Source organism: Dipodomys merriami, unplaced genomic scaffold (genome assembly GCF_024711535.1).
Source record: "Dipodomys merriami isolate MVZ:Mamm:240054 unplaced genomic scaffold, mDipMer1.0.p SCAF_78, whole genome shotgun sequence".
NCBI classification, from domain to species: domain Eukaryota; kingdom Metazoa; phylum Chordata; class Mammalia; order Rodentia; family Heteromyidae; genus Dipodomys; species Dipodomys merriami.
Genome location: NW_027206379.1, coordinates 3,393,410 through 3,413,994, shown reverse-complemented (window position 1 = coordinate 3,413,994; position 20,585 = coordinate 3,393,410). Strand labels below are relative to the sequence as shown.

At 47.5% G+C, this 20,585-nt stretch overlaps 1 protein-coding gene across 11 annotated transcripts in view; it reads right to left on the bottom strand.

Annotated features, from left to right (window-relative positions):
• Positions 1-20,585, bottom strand: part of Ppfia1 (PTPRF interacting protein alpha 1) — a 101,165-nt gene that overhangs the window by 8,800 nt on the left and 71,780 nt on the right. For 5 of the 11 annotated variants that reach the window (XM_070009651.1, XM_070009655.1, XM_070009652.1 and 2 more), the window contains 8 exons: positions 19,107-19,279; positions 18,735-18,828; positions 12,767-12,848; positions 12,473-12,673; positions 6,627-6,689; positions 6,137-6,163; positions 2,328-2,503; positions 2,149-2,246 (listed from right to left, as the gene is read on the bottom strand). In XM_070009651.1, coding sequence (XP_069865752.1) covers positions 2,149-2,246; positions 2,328-2,503; positions 6,137-6,163; positions 6,627-6,689; positions 12,473-12,673; positions 12,767-12,848; positions 18,735-18,828; positions 19,107-19,279 — 914 coding nt within the window. The remainder of the gene's footprint in view (positions 1-2,148; positions 2,247-2,327; positions 2,504-6,136; positions 6,164-6,626; positions 6,690-12,472; positions 12,674-12,766; positions 12,849-18,734; positions 18,829-19,106; positions 19,280-20,585) is intronic. The other 6 variants (XM_070009657.1, XM_070009658.1, XM_070009661.1 and 3 more) reach the window with 2 other exon arrangements.

Sequence of the window (20,585 nt, the reverse complement as noted above, 5' to 3'; positions counted from 1 at the left end):
ATCCAACTCAGGAAGCTGAGGTCTGAGGATCACAGTTTGAAGCCAGCACGGACAGGAAAGCCCATGAGACTCTTCTTTCTAGTTAACCACCAAAATGCCAGAAGTGTAGAGCACTAGTTTTGAGCACAAAGCTTAGGGATAGCAGGGCTAGGCTGTAGCTCAGGGGCAAAGCACTTGCCTAGCAACTGCAAGGTTCTGGGTTCGATCCCCAGTACCAAAAAAAAAAAAAAAAGCTTAGGGATACTGTCTAGGCACGAACACACACACACACACACACACACACACACACACACACACACACACACACACACACACACACACACACACACACACACACACACACACACACACACACACACACACACACACACACACACACACACACGGAGGAAGATAAAACCAGAGGGCTGCCAATCCTAGCCTAGCAAGCTGTCTTTGCGACACCCTTAATGTAAGGATGCATTCATGTACAATAGATAAAGGAGACAGTTCCCTACTGCTAGAAGATCCTCTAGGTGAAAAATTATCCACATCATCAGGCCCCAGTGGCTCATGCCTATAATCCTCGCTACTTAGGAGGCTGAGAGCTGAGGATTGCAGTTAGAAGTCACCCTGGGCAGAAAAGTCCCTGTGAGACTCTCATCTCCAGAGCGCTAGCCTTGAGCACAAAGAGGCTCAGGGACAGCACTCAGGCCCTGAGTTCAAGCCCCAGGACCAGCATTAAAAAAAAAAAGAAAACTATCCACATTCTTCTTGTGAGACCTTGTAGTTGACAATTTGTTTAAAAAATGGAATTTTCAGCTGGGAATGTGGCTTTCAATTAAATCATTAAATTTGCTCTCATTGGTATCTAAATCAGATGTTATTGATTATGATCACTTTCAGAATCAGAGTTTATCAGTTGTGTAACAAGAAAGAACTAGCTGGGTGCCAGTAGTTTATACCTGTAATCCTACTAATGAGGCTGACATCTGAGGACTGTGGTTCAAAGCCAGCCTAGGCAGGAAAATCTGTAAGTCTCTTATCTCCAATTAACTACCAAAAGAAAAAAAGCTGGAGGTGGAGCTGTGGCTAAAGTGCTAGCCTTGAGCACATAAGCTCAAGGACTGCACCAGGCCCAGAGTTCAAGCCCCAGGACTGGCAAAAAAAAAAAAAGAAAATTTAAAGAACCTAGAAAACGCATGTCATTTTCAATGCCTTTCCTGGTGGGAGGCCATGTGCCGTGCCGTGCTGTGTAAGTTCGGTGATGCGTATTCAAGTGTGCCCTGCACACATCACTCAGCTGCGGTGGAGCAGCACAGCCTCTCAAGCGTGTTTCTATCTAGGTCTCCCAGGTAAGTCAGAGAGGAGCGGGTACTGGCCTGCGATGAGGATGTGGTTGACCATGGAGTGTCCTGAACAGCGCCTGGTGTGCCCCCCACCCCCACTAGCTGCTTCACTAGGGCTGGCCTTTCCCACTGTGGCCAGGTCACCACTGACTTCCTGACTTCCACTGACCTCCTTCCCCGGGGCCTAGCATTTAGGGTCTCACTTAGAGGCAAACGGACTGTCCCTGTCACTGGAGGGCGCTACAAGGGAAGCAGGCCCCATGAGCAGCAGGTGCTCCTGCGCCTCCTAGCTGTTCCCTTCCCACAGGACGCCCTGAGCCTCCTAGCCCATTTCTTTCCCACAGGATGCCCTGTGTCTCACCCCCTAGCCCATTTCCTTCCTGCAGGACGCCCTGCCCTCCTAGCCCGTTTCCTTCTCACAGGCTCCTTTCTCAAAGGCTGGCTGGAAGCGGCGTGGGCCTGTGTCCCTCTCTCTGAGAAAGAGTGCCCTTTGTGCTACTGTACCCTCACACTTCAGCCCAGTGAGCAAGCATCAGGGACCCGATCACCCCTGTTCCACCGTGCTCGATACAGTAGGCACAGCCTTTGGGCGTGAGAGAATGCATGCTGTACACAACAAAAGGAAAACTAAAGTCACAGGGAAAACACCACCCACATACAAAGATATGCCAAGCTTTCAAGAGCAGTCCCTCTCTCCTGCCCTCTCCTCACAGTGCTGGCCGAGCACCCTTTCGGGCCCCCGTACAGCAGGCAGCAGTCACCCAAGGCAGCTGGTGCAGGCAGCAGAGGTGTGCTCATCCACCAGGCACCAGGAGCTTACCTTTCACTTCATTCTGACTCTCTTCTCTTTTTCTTTCCAGTTCCTTACGGTCATAATTTAACCTTCTCAGGCACATAATTCCACACTGGAAACTGTTTCTATTTATAAAAAGAGAGAAGAATCAGGTGGCACTATAGTCTCTTTGTTAGTCCACTGGTAGGACCTCCGCGTTGACTGACCTGTGGAAGCTGTCCACCATTTTCAGCTGCCCCCGCAGGTCTTTCTTGGTCAGGTGGTCCAGCATCCTGGCATCCACGAGGCACTCCATGAAGTAGCTGCGGTACTGGGGGAGCCCAAGGCTGGGCAGCCACTCGTTGCCAATCCATTCGTGGTTCATGTCCCCATAGGCGAGTGTCTGCTTGGAAGAAATGAGTGCCATTAGGTACAGATTCCTAAGCCACTCCACGTTCTACCATAGATTAATGACAATGGTTTCAAGTTCCAAATGACTTGATCTCTGTCCCCATCTTTTAAATTTGTTAGTAAAATTTCAGATAAAAGGAATCATACCATTAAGAACTTACAACTCATTTGGGATAAAATGAACAAACCACACTAAAGCGGTAACTAACAATAAATTCTCCTTCTGAAATAGTTTTTAATTCAATAACATAACAAGAAATGGTCACGACTCATGAACAAGTTTGAAGAATTCAACTTTCCTCATTAAATATGATCTCTATCTGGTTTTGATTTTAATATTTTTTCTTTCCTAGATAAAACATCTGATTACTTCAAAATTAGTAAGTTAATTTAGAAATAGTTTTAGAAAAGTGATAAACCAATGGCTAACAGGACTGAATGGAGAAACAAGCAAATACACAATAGTAATCAGAATACAAGTATTACCAGAAGACTTCAACTCTCTTCCTCGGGGAATGGGGGAAGGGGAGATGGGTTCCTCAGGGAATGGGGGGGGAAGGGAGGGGAGATGGGAGAACAGGAGACTCATGATGGATACAGACTAAAGCAACACAATCAACCAGCTTAACCTGGTTATATTTTATATAAGCACCACCCAGCAGAATATTAATTAGCCAATTAACTAATTAGAGGGATGCTGCCATGCTGCCCTGACTGGAGTACAGAGGCCACTCAGATTTGCTTCCACTACTGACCACGGACAGGAGTGCAATACTGATGCCAAACCTAACACCTGATGGGCACAGTGCACTACAGCCTCAAGCTCCTATGATCAAGTGATCCTTCTGCCTCAGCCTCCCAAGTAGGTGGGACTTGGGCATGCCACCATGCCTGGTTTTAGAACACACCTCTGTCGCATGTGTGGTTCTGGGGATTGAACCCATAGCTTCACACATGCTAAGCACACATTCTACTACTGAGCTATACCACTAGTCTCTTAATATACTTACATTTCTAAAACCATACAATGTGTATTCTCTGACCTCAAGAGAAGTCAATTAGGAATCAACAAGCCAGGTGCAGTGACACACACCTGTAGCTCCAGCTACTCAGGAAGCTGAGACAGGAAGACTGCTTAAGCCCAGGTATTGGAGGCCAGCCTAGGCAAAGTAGTGAGACCCTGTCTTAAAAAAGACAAATAAATAAAAAGTAAAAAGTCTAGAAACCCACCATAATCACCCATGCAAAGAAAACTTACAAAATATTAGCAAATCCCATCAATACATTAAAATAGAAGCTATGGCCAATGATACATTGGAACACAGGTTGAGTCAATAGTTGGTGGGGGAAAAAACGTGAAATATTCCCCATGGAGAGACTGACAAAACAGACTATGTCACTGCAAACACGTGTGCAAGTGCACACTGAAACCACGGTGCAACTGAGGTGTGCTAATGAGAGTGAGACAGACCCAGGCAACACAGTCGCCCTCAGAGCTCTCAGAGCTGCCGGAGTGGGCGTTCCCCTGGAGGGCAGGCCAGCGGCGCTCCCTACAATGAAGGGCCAAGCAGCAGCACTGCATCTCAAGTTCTGGCCCCTACCACAGGAAAGGAAAAGGCAGACGGTCGTAGGAGGCGGAAAGAACACAGCTCCTTTGGAGCAGATGGCACAATTACCAGTGTGGAAAAAGAGTCTGTGAAATTAGCTGGCAACACTAAGCCATGAATCAGCAAAGGTGCCTAATACACAATTCCTACACATCAGCCAGCTTTCTAATACTACAGCTACTTCCTAATGACAATATGCCTCCATCCCAGAATACTGACCAGGATGGCACAGCAAACAGGTGTGTGGTATCCCCCCGCCTATCACAGGAAGGCCCTGATGCCCTCCACCACCTCCACAGGCACCCGGCCCCGCCCCGCCTGCGGCGTCCTCGCCTCACTCTGCCTCTGCCTTTCACAGTGGCCTCTAGTACTGCTGGAAAGAATGGCTGCCTTCTAACAAGAACACACCAATTCTAACAGAAAACCCTCATTACTTCCTCTCAAGAAGTGGAGTGAGAAGCAGTCCTAGGTCTGTGTGCAGTGAGGCTCTGTAACGCTTTCTCTTGGTATTCCTCAATTGGTGGGAGTGGCAAACAACTGTGTGATGAAGGGAAGGAGAGGAAGGCCGCAGCCTCCTTGGCCTCTGCTCTGCCTCCTCCTCCTCCCTTGCACACTGCAGACCCCACATACATTTCTGAGGCAGCTGACAACCAACTACTAGCACGAGTTAGACCAGTACAGGCCCCCGGCCTGTGGAAGGGAGGGAGCCACGACTGGCCACACTGGGGTGGAGGGAACACAGCCGTGTGGCTGCAAATGTTGAGTACAGGACAGCAGGAAGTGCGGCTGTCCTGCTCACACTGCGGCTGCTAGAGGGGGACGGCGTCCTCATGGCCGGCGGCATGCTCCAGACTCGCACAGCGACAGCAGGCATGGCTCTGGGGTCGCCCTGGATTGAGAGCTGGTGCGGGGAGACTTTCTGGTGGTGGGTGTGAGCGCCACCCAAGCTTCCTCCGCACATACACAGTGCATCTCTAATTCTAGTGTCTCTTTAAAAAAATAAAAATTGTAGACTGGGATTTGACCTGCTTGCATTCATACTGCCCCTGCAAAAAATGCTCCTCTTCTTTAGTCTGCACTTCACGTCTGGGTGTATGCCGGTGCTCTCACTGAAGTGGGGTGATGTTCTGTCATGTGTATAAGTGTATAACGTGTATGTAATTCCAAGCTGGTCCCAGCTCAACTCGCCGACGGACACTGCTGGCTGACCTGGTAGAGGAAAACCAGATTTTCTAGCTACTCTCTTCCTTTGTTGAAAACAAACAAGAGGTGGTACAACCAACTCACTGCACTGGAAAAATACAAGAAAGAGAAACAGGTGGCTGTTTCGAGCAGCACCTGCCAGCCGGGGAGCTCCGATGGGACAATCTGTACTTTCTCCAGATGCACCTGTGGCTTCCTGGCGCCACAGCACGGCCTTGGCCACACTGGGGAAGTGGAGGAGACACAGCCGCTCCACTGACCCCAGCTGCCTCAGCATGGAAGTAAGCTGCGCACTCAAATGTACGCAACACAACAGGAGGCTGAATTCCTGAGAATTCCCTTAGTAATAACATCTTCAAATCAACATGCTACTAGGATGGTACACAGCAAAACATGGAGCTGTGGGCTTTTTTCTTTTTGCTGGGAACAGATGGAAAAGGCACTACACTAACTTCTGGGTTTGGAGATTTATCTCCGACTTTTCCACAAGTAGATATTAGAAGTAAAGTCACAAAGAGTGCCAGGTACATAATCTCAAGAGCTGCCCAAGCCAGGAACTTTGTGTAAAAGGTCCTAGGATAAACAAAGTGACTTACAGTCATTTAAAGTCATTATCATAGTTCCCTATGGGAAATGTTCAAAATTGTCCATGAGACGCACTTCAATCCTATGCATTGCTTGACTAGTGCTTTTAAATCATTACTACTACAATTACATTAAGACTAAAAACATCCAGGAATGCAAGTGGCACATTTTCATACTCAGGTGCTTTTTGTTGCTCACACACAGAGTGAAGAATATAGAAAGACTCCAACCTGAGCCCAGCTTCCCTCCTCATCTTCCTGATGGTACGTGGTTAGGAATGCAAGAGAACACAACTATTAGTATTGGTGAGCTGCGGTGATGTCAGTGGTTAGCTGTGCAGAAAACCGGGTAAAGCGTTCGAGTATGACAGCATCATGCAAAATCATGCAACCTGTCGATGTCATGTTCATGCAAGTTGCAGACTTCCCATGCCAAGCAATCCATGAAAGGAGACCGCTGGGGCAAGACAATCACCACGGAGGGCTACACTGTGGCTCTTCAAAAGGAGGAGGAAATCGCATCTGTCCTAACAGATCAAGTCTGCGAATTTTAAGTTACTGGCAAAATCTGGAACAAATGCAAATGCTACTTTATGTGTTTAGCGAATAACCTAAAGGGAATGCTTATCTCCAGCAGCCAAATGTAAAGGGACACAACAGGGCAAACGACCACGGGGCACAAGCACCGGGGAGCGCGAGCGGGCACCGAGACGTGACTGACCGTTTGTGGTGTGGCTGCGAGCGTTTCCATCTCTTCGTGAGTTAACCAGACATTTCCTGTGGTCTAAGGTGACCCCCGTCCACCAGCCACATCCAGGGCCAGGGAAGCGTGACAAAGAGGAGAGGGGCACACACATAAGCCACAGGCACAGAGAGAGCCCTGAGGCACAGGCTACCCTGCACAGCAAACCAAGCCCGCCCCCTGGACGACGGCCACACCCATGGACACTGCCATCGATAGAGGTCACCATGCTTACCTTGGGAGTTAAGTAAACAAGTGAGGAAAAACACACATTTTATGCTTCTCAAAGTTCTGCATCATTCTCCATCAGTTAACAGATTAATTCACTAACGGTCTCTCTGGGCTGGAGGTGGAGCACTTGCCTGGGATGCACTAGGCCCTGTGTTGATCCCCAGCACCACAAAACTCCAAAACCCAAAAGAAGATGAACGAGTGGGGAACACAGCTCTGGCCCCAAGGCTGCTTTTGCTGGCATCAGGGTGAGGACCATAGCTAGAGAGAGGCTGCAAGGTTCAGGGCGGGGCACCAACCAATGAGGATGAAAACCAAGCGCTGTGAGGTGGGGACCGCCTGACCGCCGCGGAGTAGGGGCAGTGGCCACGGGGCCTGCAGCATGGCGGGAGCGCTTAGTCAGGACCCGCAATGGGTCTGAAAGCGCACACGGATGTGCACCCAGCTTATCGGGAAGCAGTTTTTCTGGAAAAAGACATCTCTCAGCCACAGGCAGGAAGAATAGCTCAGTGCTCATTTCCTTTTTTTTTTTTTTTTTTTTGGGGGGGGTGGGTCCATCATGGGGCATGAGTGAGGCATGAGCCACTTCTGCTCAAGGCTAATGCTCTACCACTTAGGCCTTCTGGTTTTTTGGTGGTTTATTGGAGATAGTTTCATGGACTTTCCTGCCTGGTCTGGCTTGAACCGCAATCCATAGATCTCAGCCTCGGCTAGGATTACAGGCGAGAGCCACCAGCGCCGGACTCTCACTTGGCTTTTTCACTCTCACTATAGCTCTGCTTCTGTTTTTTTGTTAATTAATTGAAGATGAGTCTCCTTGACTTTCCTGGCTGGCTCTGAACCAGGATCCTCAGATCTCACAGCCTCCTGAATAGCTAGGATTACAGGCGAGAGCCACCAGTGCCTAGCACCATTTCCATGATTCTTCTAAGAAAAAAGAAAACGAGAAAAAAAATTGTACATTATAAAGTAACTGCAGGCCTGGGTCAGGTCGTAGCCAGAGTTCTTCCCTCTGAAGCAGACTAAAGACAAGGGTGGAGCCATCCCGTGTTCAGTCTCACCTTTGCCAGCGAGGACGTGGCTAGGCCTCGTCTCAGGCAATCACTGCTACACTCACCAGAAGAGCTGCCTTTTAGGGTCTGAGTGCTGTCCTTGAGCTTTTTTGCTTAAGGCAAGTGCTCTACCACTTGAGTCACAGCTCTGCTTCTGGCTTTTTTGTGGTCCATTGGAGTCTTAGACTTTCCTGCCCAGGCTGGATTCAAACTTCAATTCTCTCAGATTCCTGAGTAGCTAGGATTCCAGAGAATGCTATAAGCATCGCTTGGATTGTCTCTCTCTATGCTCATGTTGGCTTGGGCTTCAATCCTCCTAGATACACTTTCCATGGTAGCTTAGATAATATATACCACCCTAGACCCAGCTTTATTGGTTGAAGTAGAAGTCTTGCAAACTTTTTGCAAGACTTAAACACAATCCTTCCTCTCTTAGCCCACAGAGGAGCTACCAATACAGGTATCCAGACTCTTTCAACATTTTCAACCAGAAGAACACTTTAGGAATCCCGAGGACTCCTCACATGGAGAAGGTCCTCAGTAATACAGGTAAGTTTGGTGGACAACTGCGACTGCTTAAGTCCTGAGCCTCTGGGTCCTACAGAGCCAAACAAATCACAGACTGTGACAATGATTACATCAGCACCAGTGAGCTCATCTCTTCTCCCTTTAGGTTTAGATTTTGTTGGGGGTGAGGAAGTGAGGGGGAGAGGGAGAGAGGGGGGAGGGGGAGGGGGAGGGGGAGAGGGGAGAGAGAGAGAGAGAGAGAGAGAGAGAGAGAGAGAGAGAGAGAGAGAGAGAGATTGAGAGAGAGTGCTTGCTGCTTTTTAATAAGGACTTGACTCAGAATGTGGCTTAGTGGTAGAGTGCTTGCCTAGCATGCATGAAGCCCTGGGTTTGACTCCTCAGTACCACATAAATAGAAAAGGCCAGGAATGGCCCTGTGGTTTAAGTGGTAGAGTGCTAGCCTCCGAGCAAAAGAAGCTCAGAGTACCTAGGCCCTGAGGTCAAGCCCCAAGACTGGCCAAAAAAAAAAAAAAAGACAGGGATTTGTAGGACAGGAGGAAGAAAATGGGCAAGAACCACAAAAGGGGTGATATTGACTAAGAAGCATTGTACTCATAACCTAAGTACCATTACTTTATTATTTTGGAGTCTATTTTAAAGGAGAAAATAAAAAGCAAAAAGACAATATATAGCCCAGTCTAGCCTCAAACTCTCCACCTTTCTGTCTCTGTTTCCTGAATGCAGGGATTACAGATGTGAAACACTATGCCCAGCTCCCCTCATTTTCGCAGGAAAAACTCCTGCTTGAGAAGAATCAGAACGCTCTGGGAGCAGTGAGCAGTCTTTCCTATGTTATCAGCAGCACTTTGTGGATGCCACAAAGCATTTCAAGAGGTCAAACATCTGACTCCCTAAGTCCTACTTAAACATCACCTAACATCATGAGGATGAGTCTATTTCCCAACCCCCGCCGACCCCACTTTCTTTTTTGCTGGTACTGGGGCTTGATCTCAGGGCCTACAGCTCTGCTTGAGCTTTTCTACCCAAGGTTGGTGCTCCACCACTTAAGACATACCTCCACTTTTAGCTATTTGCGGCTTAATTAAGAGTCTCTTAGATTTGTCTGTCTGGGCTGGCTCCAAACATTGATCCTTACATCTCAGCTTTCTAAGTAGCTAGGATTAAAGACCTAAGCAATGGCACCCAGCTTGTATTTTTTTCTTTTAATAGACCCTTGTATTGAGAACTGAATTTCCATATATTAGAGGGAAGAGTAGATATGCTATCATGACTGGGCCACAAACCTTTTCTTTTTTAAATTTTTTCATAGAAACTTTATTTCAAATAGTTACGATATATAGTACAAAATATATTAACAAATAAATATGCATTGTGATATGTTTAAAGATTAATTTCTGTTCTGAAAATAATGGTTGGGCTGGGAATGTGGCTTAGTGGTAGAATGTTTGCCTAACATGCATAAAGCCCTGGGTTCACTTCTGCAGCATCACATAAACAGAAAAAGCCAGAAGTGGCGCACTAGCTCAGGTGGCAGAAAGAGGAAAAGAAGCTCAGAGTCAGTACCCGGGTCCTGAGTTCAAGCCCTAGGACTGGCTAAAAGTTTGAAAAAAGAAATAAAAATAATGGTGGCACAGTGTGAGTGTTACACAGATCAGGCAGCTCGCGGCCGCCCCAATTGGTAGCACATGTACTTGTGGTAGGCCATTCTGGGGCCCACAGTCCAAAGAAAGTTTATGCCAAGCTCTAGGGAGCAAGGGCAGTAAAAATATAAATACATTTTTTAAAAAGTTCAGATTTTTGGACTGGGAAGGTGGCTCAGTATAGAGTGCTTATGAAGCCCTAGGTTCGATTCCTCAGCACCACATAAGCAGAAAAAGCCAGAAGTGGTGCTGTGGCTCAAGTGGTAGAGCGCTAGCCTTGAGCTGAAGAGCTCAGAGACAGCACCCAGGCCCAGAGTTCAGGCCCCATGACTGAAAAAAGGAAGTTCAGGATTGGGGGTAGGGGGGAGGCTGGGAAGGGATGTGAAGGGTAAACAAAGGAGGAGGCTGCAATGCTTGGTAAGAAATGTACGCATTATCCTGCCCATGTAATTGTAACTCCTCTGTACAGTATGTTCACAAATAAAATAAAATTAAATTTAAAAAAAAAGAAAGTTCATATTTTTTTTTACTTTATATAAAGGTGATACACAGAGGGAGTCCGGTAATGAGTATATTACAAAAGGAAATATCCTTTTGTACAGTGTCTTCCCTTCCCTTGCTCTCTCCTAGACCATCTCCCATCTGCTCCCATGAGTTGTATAGTTCACTTTCCTCAGTGCACATCCTATTTTTATGAAGTAGAATAGACCATTCTACAGTCGCAGCAGGATACAGCCCCCAGGGAAGGAGCATTAGGGGCTCTGGCCCTATATTTATGATTTAATAAAAACTTAGCCGGGTGATAGTGGCTCATGTCTATAATCCTAGCTACTCAGGGGGCTGAGATCACAGTTTGAAGCCAGCATGGGCAGGAAAGTCCATGAGACTCTTATCTCCAATTAATCACCAAAAAGCTGGAAGTAAAGCTGTGGCTCAAGTGGTAAAGTGCTAGCATTGAGCAAAAAAAAGCACAGGGACAGTGCCCAAGCCTCAGGATTGGCACACAGAAAATAAAAGCATTTATACTCTAAAATTTGATTAGCCAATATCCTTATATTACAGTGCAAATACTAATTATGAGGAGCTGAGAAGGTGGCTCAGTGGTAGAGTGCTTGCCTTGCATGCATGAGGCCCTTGGTTCGATTCCTCAGCACCACATAAGCAGAAAAAGCCGGAAGTGGCACTATGGCTCAAGGGGTAGAGTCCTAGCCTTGAGCTGAAGAGCTGAGGGACAGGGCCCAGGCCCAGAGTTTAAGCCCCATGACCGGCCAAAAAAAAAAAACAACTAATTATGAATGATAAAATAAGCAGAAAATGTTAAAGTACACACATAAATAGTAATTTTTAATTTTTTCCTTCCTTGAAAAGCCCTTACACTGACTCAACTTTGATACATCCAATTTTTTATTTTTAGGGTCAGTCATGGGGCTTGAACTCTGGGCCTGGGTGCTATCCCTGAGCTCTTCAGCTCAAGGCAAGTGCTCTACCACTTGAACCACAGCGCCACTTCTAGTTTTCTGGTGGTTCATTGGAAGTAAAAGTCTCATGGACTTTCCTGATCGGCTGGCTTTGAACCAGGATCCTCAGATCTCAGCCTCCTGTGTAGCTAGGGTGACAGGCGTGAGCCACCAACTCTTAGCTACACCCAAATTTAAATTTATCAACTTCTAGCTTTTTTTGGGGGGGTGGGAGGGGCGAGAAGGGAAGAGTAAGACAGGTACCAGTTCTGGGGCCTGAACTCAGCCCAGATGCCGTTTCTGAGCTTTTGTGCTCAAGGTTAGTACTCTACCATTTCAGCCACAGCACTACTTTGGGCTTTTCTGCTGGTTAACTTGAAAAGTCTCATGGACTTTTCTGCCTGGGCTGGCTTCAAACTGTGATCCTCAGATCTCAGCCTCCTGAGTAGCTAGGATTACAGGCAAGAGCCACCAGAGCCTGGCTCCTAACTTCTTGTTTTTTTAGGAGGTCTTTTTGGGCAAGAATGTTGCCCAGGCTGGTCTCAAATTCACTGTATGGCCTTGAACTCTTAATCTCCCCTACCTCAGCATCCCAAGTGGCTGCTACCTCATTACTGGCACATATCACTGTATCTGACTCTCATTAAGCTCTCACAAAAGCTTGGTTTTGGTTTGGGCTGAACGATGGCCTTGTGTGTGTTAGGCAAGCGTTCACCCACTGAGCTACATTCTCAGCCCAAAGCATTTTGTAAAGTTAAGTTCTTTAGACTGCTCACTTCCCACAAACTACAAGTAGCAGTAAATCTGAATACTGACATTTTAAACTAGAACTGCCCTGGGTGTGGTTCTGAAGACTCCAGGAGCAAGGCAAGGACGATGCTTCCTTCTTCCCAAGGACAAGCTGCCTGTGTGCTTACCGTCCTGGATGTGGGTGGGGCAGACGGGCTGGTCAGCGACATGATCTCCTGGATGGCCAGGCGGAGCTTCAGCCTGTGCAGGGGGTTGCTGATGCCAATCTCCCGCTGGATCTCCGTGTCAGACAGAGCTGACATGATGGCTCCACTTTTAACATTCGCTCGGCAGGCTGCCACATACCAGGCGGGCATCCCAACCCAGAGCTGGAGACGGGGACAAGGAGACCAGAATGTCAGGGATACCGTGCAAAGGTGCACAAACCAGTTCACAAAATATGGTATATAAAAGGGAAGTACCTCTAGCCATACGACCACTGTGGGCCCGTCCCACTGAGCAAAAGGTAAGCCTTGCCTTCGGGCTTCCTCCAGCAACTCGTGCCTATGATGAGAGGCATCCAAAAGAATCACTGTGAGATGCAAGTCTAAAGGAGTTCTCTTTGAGCACTTTCAACAGTGTAATAATGTCAGATGCTGCTGACTCATGTCTGTAATCCTAGCTACTCAAGAGGTTGATATCTGAGTATCACAGTTAGCCACCTAGACAGGAAGGTTTGTGAGACTCTTATCTCCAATTAACCAGAAAAAAAGCCAGAAATGAAGCTGTGGATCAAGTGGTAGAGGTCCAGCTTATGGACAGTGCCCAGTTCAAGCTTTAGGAGCATCCCCGCCAGCACCCCTGCCCCAGCCTCTCAGCCCCCCCCCGCCCCCAAGTGTAACAGTTGAATTCCTCATTGTTGTCCTTTAACATTTTATACAGCTTTATACAACCCTATTTTGTCCTCCCTTTCTTTCTTTTCTCTTCCCTCACAATTCCCCATGGTCAGTTTTGCACATCTTCAAGAATGTTCATGTGTCCATGTGAGGACATGCTAGCTGAACCAACCATCATAGCCAGTTTCTAGAACACTACAGTGGCTGGACATTTAAGGATAAACACAACTACTACCCTTTCAAACAATGTCTAGCAGGAAGAAATACACGTGCGTCAGGACACAGGCATCTATTTATCTCTGTGAGAGTTTTCACAGACAAAAAGCATAGATTCTTTTTTTGGTTGGTCATGGAGCCTGGGTACTGTCCCTGAGCTTTTCTGCTCGAGGCTAGCACTCTCCCACTCTGAGGCACAGCGTCACTGGTGGACTTCTGGTGGGTAATTGGAGATAAGAGTCTCATGGACTTTCCTGTCCAGGCTGGCACTGAACTGTGATCCTGAACTCTCAGCCTCCTAAGTAGGTATGGTAACAGGTGTGAGCCACCAATGTCCCCAGCTATAGATTCTTAATGTTGAAAATATTTTGACCTAGGGGCTGGGAAGGTGGCTCAGTGGTAGAGCGCTTGCCTTGCATGCATGAGGCCCTGGGTTCAATTCCTCAGCACCACATAAGCAAAAAGAAAAAAGCCGGAAGTGGCGCTGTGGCTCAAGTGGTAGAGCGCTAGCCTTGAGCTGAAGAGCTGAGGGACAGCGCCCAGGCCCAGAGTTCAGGCCCCACGACCGGACCCCCCCCCCCCCAAAAAAAAAAAAAAGAAAATATTTTGACCTAAAAGCAGCAAGCATCTCCTGGCAGTTTCTAGTTAACAGTTATTGAGCTAAATGAACTCCCTGGGTCATTCTGTGCTCTAACCCACAGGCTTCCTTTCTAAAAGAAGCCTAAAACGCAACAGTTCCCTCAGTGCAGAAAGGCCAAGGGCACAAGAACGCAAGACCAGCCATGGGGCTAGACGTGCAAAGGAATCAGGCCTGCCACATGCTATCACACAGTCAAAATACTCTACAGGGCTCAATGGCAAACCCCAGTCATGGTTTTGCCTGTGGGAGATGATACTGATGCTCACTGCATCTTATCTACTTCTACCAGTTAGAAAATGAATAGCCTGGAAGGCAAGTCAGCATTAGAGTGGAGACAGGTACATTTAATTTGCCTTCAGACACATCTTCATGTCAACTTGACTTTTCTTTGGTATGTGGGAATGAACCCAGAGCCTTGTGCAGGCTGAATATACTCTACCCCGGAGCTTAATCCATAGCCCGCCTTCCCAATCATTCCTACAAGACCTGGCTGTCTTTGCTCTGACACCTGTTTGTGGCCCCAAAATCAAGGCTATATCCTGCATCCCTCACATGCTCCAGACCAGGAGCTAAACACTCTTTTCTGGGCCTGGGCGCTGTCCCTCAGCTCTTCAGCTCAAGACAAGCGCTCTACCACTTGAGCCACAGCGCCACTTCCAGCTTTTTTCCAGGGCCTCATGCATGCAAGGCAAGCACTCTACCACTGAGCCACCTTCTCAGCCCCGAGCTAAATATTCTTGATAGAAGGGACAGAAAACACATTGGAAGTCTGGGAGCAGCAGGGACCCAGGAAGGATGGAGGCCTCCGATGTCACTAGACTAGAAAAACAGTCTCAGAAGTTCAGTGCAGACCTGAGCCTGGAATGACTGAGTAGCAGTCGCCCTCAAGAGAGTGCATGCTCCACGCCACAGAGGGGCAGGAGGGATGCTGGGCTCCTACTGCCCAGGGAGCTCAACTACAGGTGCTGCTCCAGCCACAGAAGAGAAAGACATCTGAGCTCAGGGCCCTGGCTAGAGTCACAGTGCGCACCTCGGCAAGCCTAGTGCCTCATGAAACACAACACGAGCTGGCAGGTAAGCCCGCAAGGCCTGGCATACCCACGTCAGCTTGGAAGTCAAGGGCACACCCTCAAGGTTAGTAGTAACTCAGAAGGCAGAGCATCCTCTCAGGTAGGGGACAATGGCAGCCAACAGCACTTGGGGGGACACAAACTTTCATTCTTAAGTCAATAATGCCCCAAGCAAGGGAAAGGGCTTCGTGGTAAAATACTTAACACACCAAAGCCCTAGGCTCCAGTTCCAGCACCCCCCAAAAAATAGAAAAAGAATAATGTCCAGTGTTATTTATTTTATTTTTCTGTCTGTTGTGGGGCATGAACTCAGGGCCTGAGTCCTGTTCTTGAGTTCCTTTAGCTCAGGGCTAGTGCACTACCACTTTAGGCCACTGTTCCACTCCTGGTTTGCCAGTGCTTAATTGGAGATAATCTCACAGACTTTCCTGCCTGGGCTGGACCCTCAGATCTCAACTAGGATTATAGGCATGAGCCACCAGTGCCCAGCTGAACTTTTTTTTTATTCTTTTAACTAGAGAAGTTTTGACTGAAATCCATTTTACTCAGGTTCGTTGACAGACAAAAGTGCCTGCTGTAGTCAGATGAGCAACCTTTGTACTTTGAAATGTCCGCTATTTGTCAGTGCATTTCAGAACCTACATATGTTCTCCACATGTGGCTATACAGTACAAAGATCCAACTGAGATACAGCCATGGCCACACAGGCAGACAGGCAGGCAGACATCTGAACACCCCAGCCACACAAGCAAATATCTGAACTTCATGGTTCAGAAAAAAACCTGCCTTTGTACCACAACATATACAGAGGCACACGTTCACAGGCACACACACCTGACATAAGTTCAATCAGGTACTCATCTATCTTCATACAGCTAATGCTCAAGAACACCTCCTGAGAAATATATTTCAGAGAAATAACACATTTTTGGCAAGTTTATACTATTTTTTTCCTCATACAAGAAATACAAACTTCCTGGTTGCAGGGTGGGATGAGAAAGTCACTGCTGCAGACCATGCTGTTTCTCACAATAGGGTGGCTGATGAAACACCTTTGCTAAGAGGCAAAAGGCCCAGTTTCATATGACGCTTCACAAAGTCAAAAACTACCTAAATTGTCGTTTACGCAATGAAAGTATAAGAACATTCAAACCAAGCTCTACGCTCTACACACACCCATCTGCAGAGGGGCAGGCTGAGTACCAGCACTACTGCTAGCAGCACAGAGGTCACCTGTGCGGTGCGGTGCCAGCCTGTGAGTGACATGAGGCCCATATCACAATCGACAACTCCAGAAGCAAAAGAAAAACTAGACACTGGGTGTGGAGGCTCAAGCCTGTACTACTACCTACTTGGGAGGCAGAGGTCAAGGGACTGTAGTCTGAGGCCAGTCCAGACGGAAAAGTTCGTTTAAGACCTCATCTCTACCAATGGTTGGGTGTGATGGTACACACTTACCATGCCAAGCTACGGGGGTGGGGGGAATGGGGTGGGCAAGGGAGCACATGGCTGTCAGCTTGGCCAATAAGGGAAGCACAAATAGGAGGACCACAGCCTGGACATAAATCAAGACCCTCTCTTGAACATAGCCTAAGCACAAAGGAACTGGGTATGGCTCAAGTGGTAGAGTGCTTGCCTACTAACTATGAAGCTTTAACTTCAAATTCCAGTACTGTCAAAAGAAAAAGGAAAAAGAGAGAAAAAGATAAAAAGAACAAGAAGAAAGAAAAGCTGGGCTCTGGTGGAAAGGACTCACACAACCACAGTGCAATCCTGGCCCCAGAGCTCAGTGCAGTTTCTCAGGCATGCAGAAGTGGCCACCATGAGACGTCTCAGTCAGAACAATCAGAAACAGGCGCTCATCACCTGGCGTGAGCCTGTGATCTTTGATGAGCTTAATAGATGAAGACTCTCTCCCTCCCTCTCTCTCTCTCTTTTTTTTTTTTTTTTTTTTTTTGGTCCATATGGGGCTTGAACTCAGGGCCTGGGCACTGTCCTTGAGCTCTTTTGCTCAAGGCCAGTGCTCTACCACTTTACACCACAGTGCCACTTCCAGTTTTCTGGTGGTTAATTAGAAATAAAGAGTCTCACAGACTTTCTTGCACAGGCTGGCTTTGAACCACGATCCTCAGATCTCAGCCTCCTGAGTAGCTAGGATTACAGGCGTGAGCCACAGGCATCTGTCCCTTATTCAGGTTTTGAGTGTTGTCAACTCACCTTCTAGTCTACTTCAGAGAAAACTGAGAAGTAAATACACACTCCTTACTTATTAACAGTTATTCCAAACATTGCTTGCTTTTATGCAGAGTGGGTAGGTACTGGGATTTGACTGCTAAGCCTAAAAAATTTGAGCTACACCTTCAGCCTTATTTATTATTTTCAGGTAGACTCTTGTGTTTTTCCTCAGGCTAGCCTCAAAAACCTCAATACTCCTGACCTCTGCCTCCTGAGTAGCTGGGATTACAGGCAGGAACCACTGAGCTCAACTAGTTCATTCACTTATTTATTTTTCTGCAGGGCTGAGGACTAAATCTAGGGTCTTGCAAATGGTAGGCAAGCACTTTACCATTAAGCCATTGCCCCAGTTCTTCAAGACTTAGTTTAGCCAGGTACCAGTGGCTCACGCCTATAATTCTAGCCACTCATGAGGCTGAGATCTGAGGATCATGGTTCAGAGCCAGCCTGGGCAGGAAAGTCTGTGAGACTCTTAATTCCAATTAACCACCAGGAAACGGGAAGTGGGACTGTGACGCAAGTGGTAGAGTGCTTGCCTTGAGCAAAAGAAGCTCAGGGACAGCACCTAGGCCCAGAGTTCAAGTTCCAGGTGGGGGGGGGGGGGGGGGGAGGAGAGACTTAGTTTAGAATTAAAATTTAACATGGACTACGAAATGTAGAGTCTATGTGAGATAAAAGAACAGAAACTAGGAGACAGTGCAACACAGTGAATGCACAAAGACAGGTCACACATGTATACTGACACCCACTTAAGGGCCTGCAGTTACAACAGCCCCTTGTTTGCATACAGAGCTCCCCCAGACATGTGTATGTGCGCGCGTGCAGGTGCATATGTGTGTGTGTGTGTGTGTGTGTGTGAGAGAGAGAGAGAGAGAGAGAGAGGGAGAGAAGGAGAGAAGGAGAGGAGAGAGAGAGAAGGAGAGAGAGAGAAGGAGAGAGAGAAAGGGAGAGAGGGAGAGAAGGAGAGAGAGAAGGAGAGAGGGAGAGAGGGAGGGACAGGGATAGGGACAGGGACAGGGAGCAAGCCTATTTAATACTCTTAAAGGCCATATGTGGTATGAACTACAAGGGCTCCCATTTTATAGGTGAGAAAACTGAGCATAGGGCAGGTGCCTGGAGAGAGGAACTGGCCTGGGCAGTGACGGGGTGTGGATGGCTGAGGCCAGCAATTTCCCACTCCTGTGGCCAACTGGGAACCTCTGTGAGGACTTTTAAAGCGAATCTTCCAGAAAGTGTAAAGTTCAAAGGCAAAAATAGTTATTCTTTCAAAAGATACTGCATATACAGTTATGTGTTGTGCTTAACAAACAAACATTTAATGTATAAGCAGCAAATATCTCAACCCCGTTGGCCCTGAAAACTGCTCAATGAGCTAGAGGCTATAAAAACTTACTTTTTCTGAAGTTTACGGTTTTTCTCAGCCTGGCCTCCCAATTTGCTGAGCCCTAAGGCATCTTGAGATGAGTTTTCTGTCTCAGAGAGAGCAGCTGTGAGGAAAAAGAAACTGAGGTAGCATTCCCAGCAGGCAGAAGGCAGCTCTCTGCCACACACATACAGTAAGTAACACGTGATGGCTGTTTGCAACCGAGCATATAGAACTGCAACTCCTATCTGAATTGCTAATGGTTCATAACAAGTGAACAAAACCAGCAATCGATTCGCTGGTTCACATCAGCACTGACTCATGGGACAATGCATCTGGGTGCTGGCCATGCACGCAGACACAAAACGAGAGCCCACCTACGCTTACTGCAAACCAACCAACCTTGTCCTGGTGAGTCTTTGCCCATTTGTCCAGGCCGGCCCTTTTCCTTCTTGCCAAACAAGCGGCCAATAGAGGACTTGATGCCCTTCTTCTTCGGGGCTTTATGGAGTGAGTCCTGGCTGCTGTTACTACTGCTGGGATTGCTCACGGGGCCATCCTGGGAGCCTGTTGAGCTTTGAGGAGAGAAATCAGGACTTTGTGACACGCCCTTATAACAACACTCTATACTCACAGGGGCTATGACGTTGACATTTTCCTGGGTTTTTTTCCAGACAAGGTCTCAGTATGTATCCACCCGAGCCAAAGGAATACAGGTGTGTGCTGCCATGCTCAGCCGATTGCTCGGCTTTGTATTTACTATATTTACTTATTTCTAAAGCATATTAGTGTGGGGGGATTCATGGTGACATTTCCCCACATGCATACAATGTACCCCAACCAAACACACCCCTGTATCATTCCCCTTCACCCTCCTCCCACCTTCTTGGAATAATTTTGACAGGCTTCACTGTTCTATCTTCATTCACACACCTGAAGTACTTCCACCCTATTCGCTCTCATCTGCCTTTTCCAAACTACCCTCTTGAGCCAGTAGCTACCCTCAACATTGCCTGTCTTACTTTCTTCTCATCCTCTGTTGCTGTTATTTTTTGGTGTATATTAATTGTACACAGAGGTTTTACAATGGTAATTCATATGCACATATATAATTTAGTCAGATTAACCTCATCTATTGTTCTCTTTCTAGTATTCCTTTTTGGAGAAAAGGTATCATTATGTAGCTCAGGCCGCCCTGAAGTTTGAGATTATCCAGTTTCAACCTCCCTAACTGGGATTACAGGCAAAAACCATCACACCCAGCTTACTTTGCATTTTGAATATTTGTCTCTCAAACCTCCTAAAAAACCTTTTAAGTCTTACACGGCGTGTGTGATGCTCTATAACACAGCCACCAGCGCAGCTCCAAGAACACTGTTTTCTGAAGCCTAGATTTCTTCCCAGGTGGTACTCCCTTTTGGAGCAGGCCTGACCCAAGCAGCTGGCCCAGGATCCCCAGCGATGGCCCTTCTCAGGAGCCTCCCTCATCCCATGCGAGCTGCTCCAGGCCCAGAGATGAGGGCTGCAGAAAGAGCACAGCCCTGGAGAGAGAGGGCAGAGCTCCTGCCCCTTTCAGCAGCTGTGTGATCATGGCACTGGTGTGTCCTCCCCTTAGCACAGTCTCACCCAGAAATGACGGGACAGGGTGGGAAGCCGTTTAAATAGAGAGGTCTCAAGAGCACATCAACAGGGCGCAGAAGGATCTGAGAGGAACTGACTATCCACAGAGAGACATGACCAAAAGCTGCCATTTGTGGGACAAATTCAACATCACCAACAGAAAGTTCACAGTTGGGAATCTGAAGCAACAAGAACTGACTTCACATAACACCCCTTTCCAAACTTTGGCCACACAGAGCATCTACTGCTGGATGTCATGTC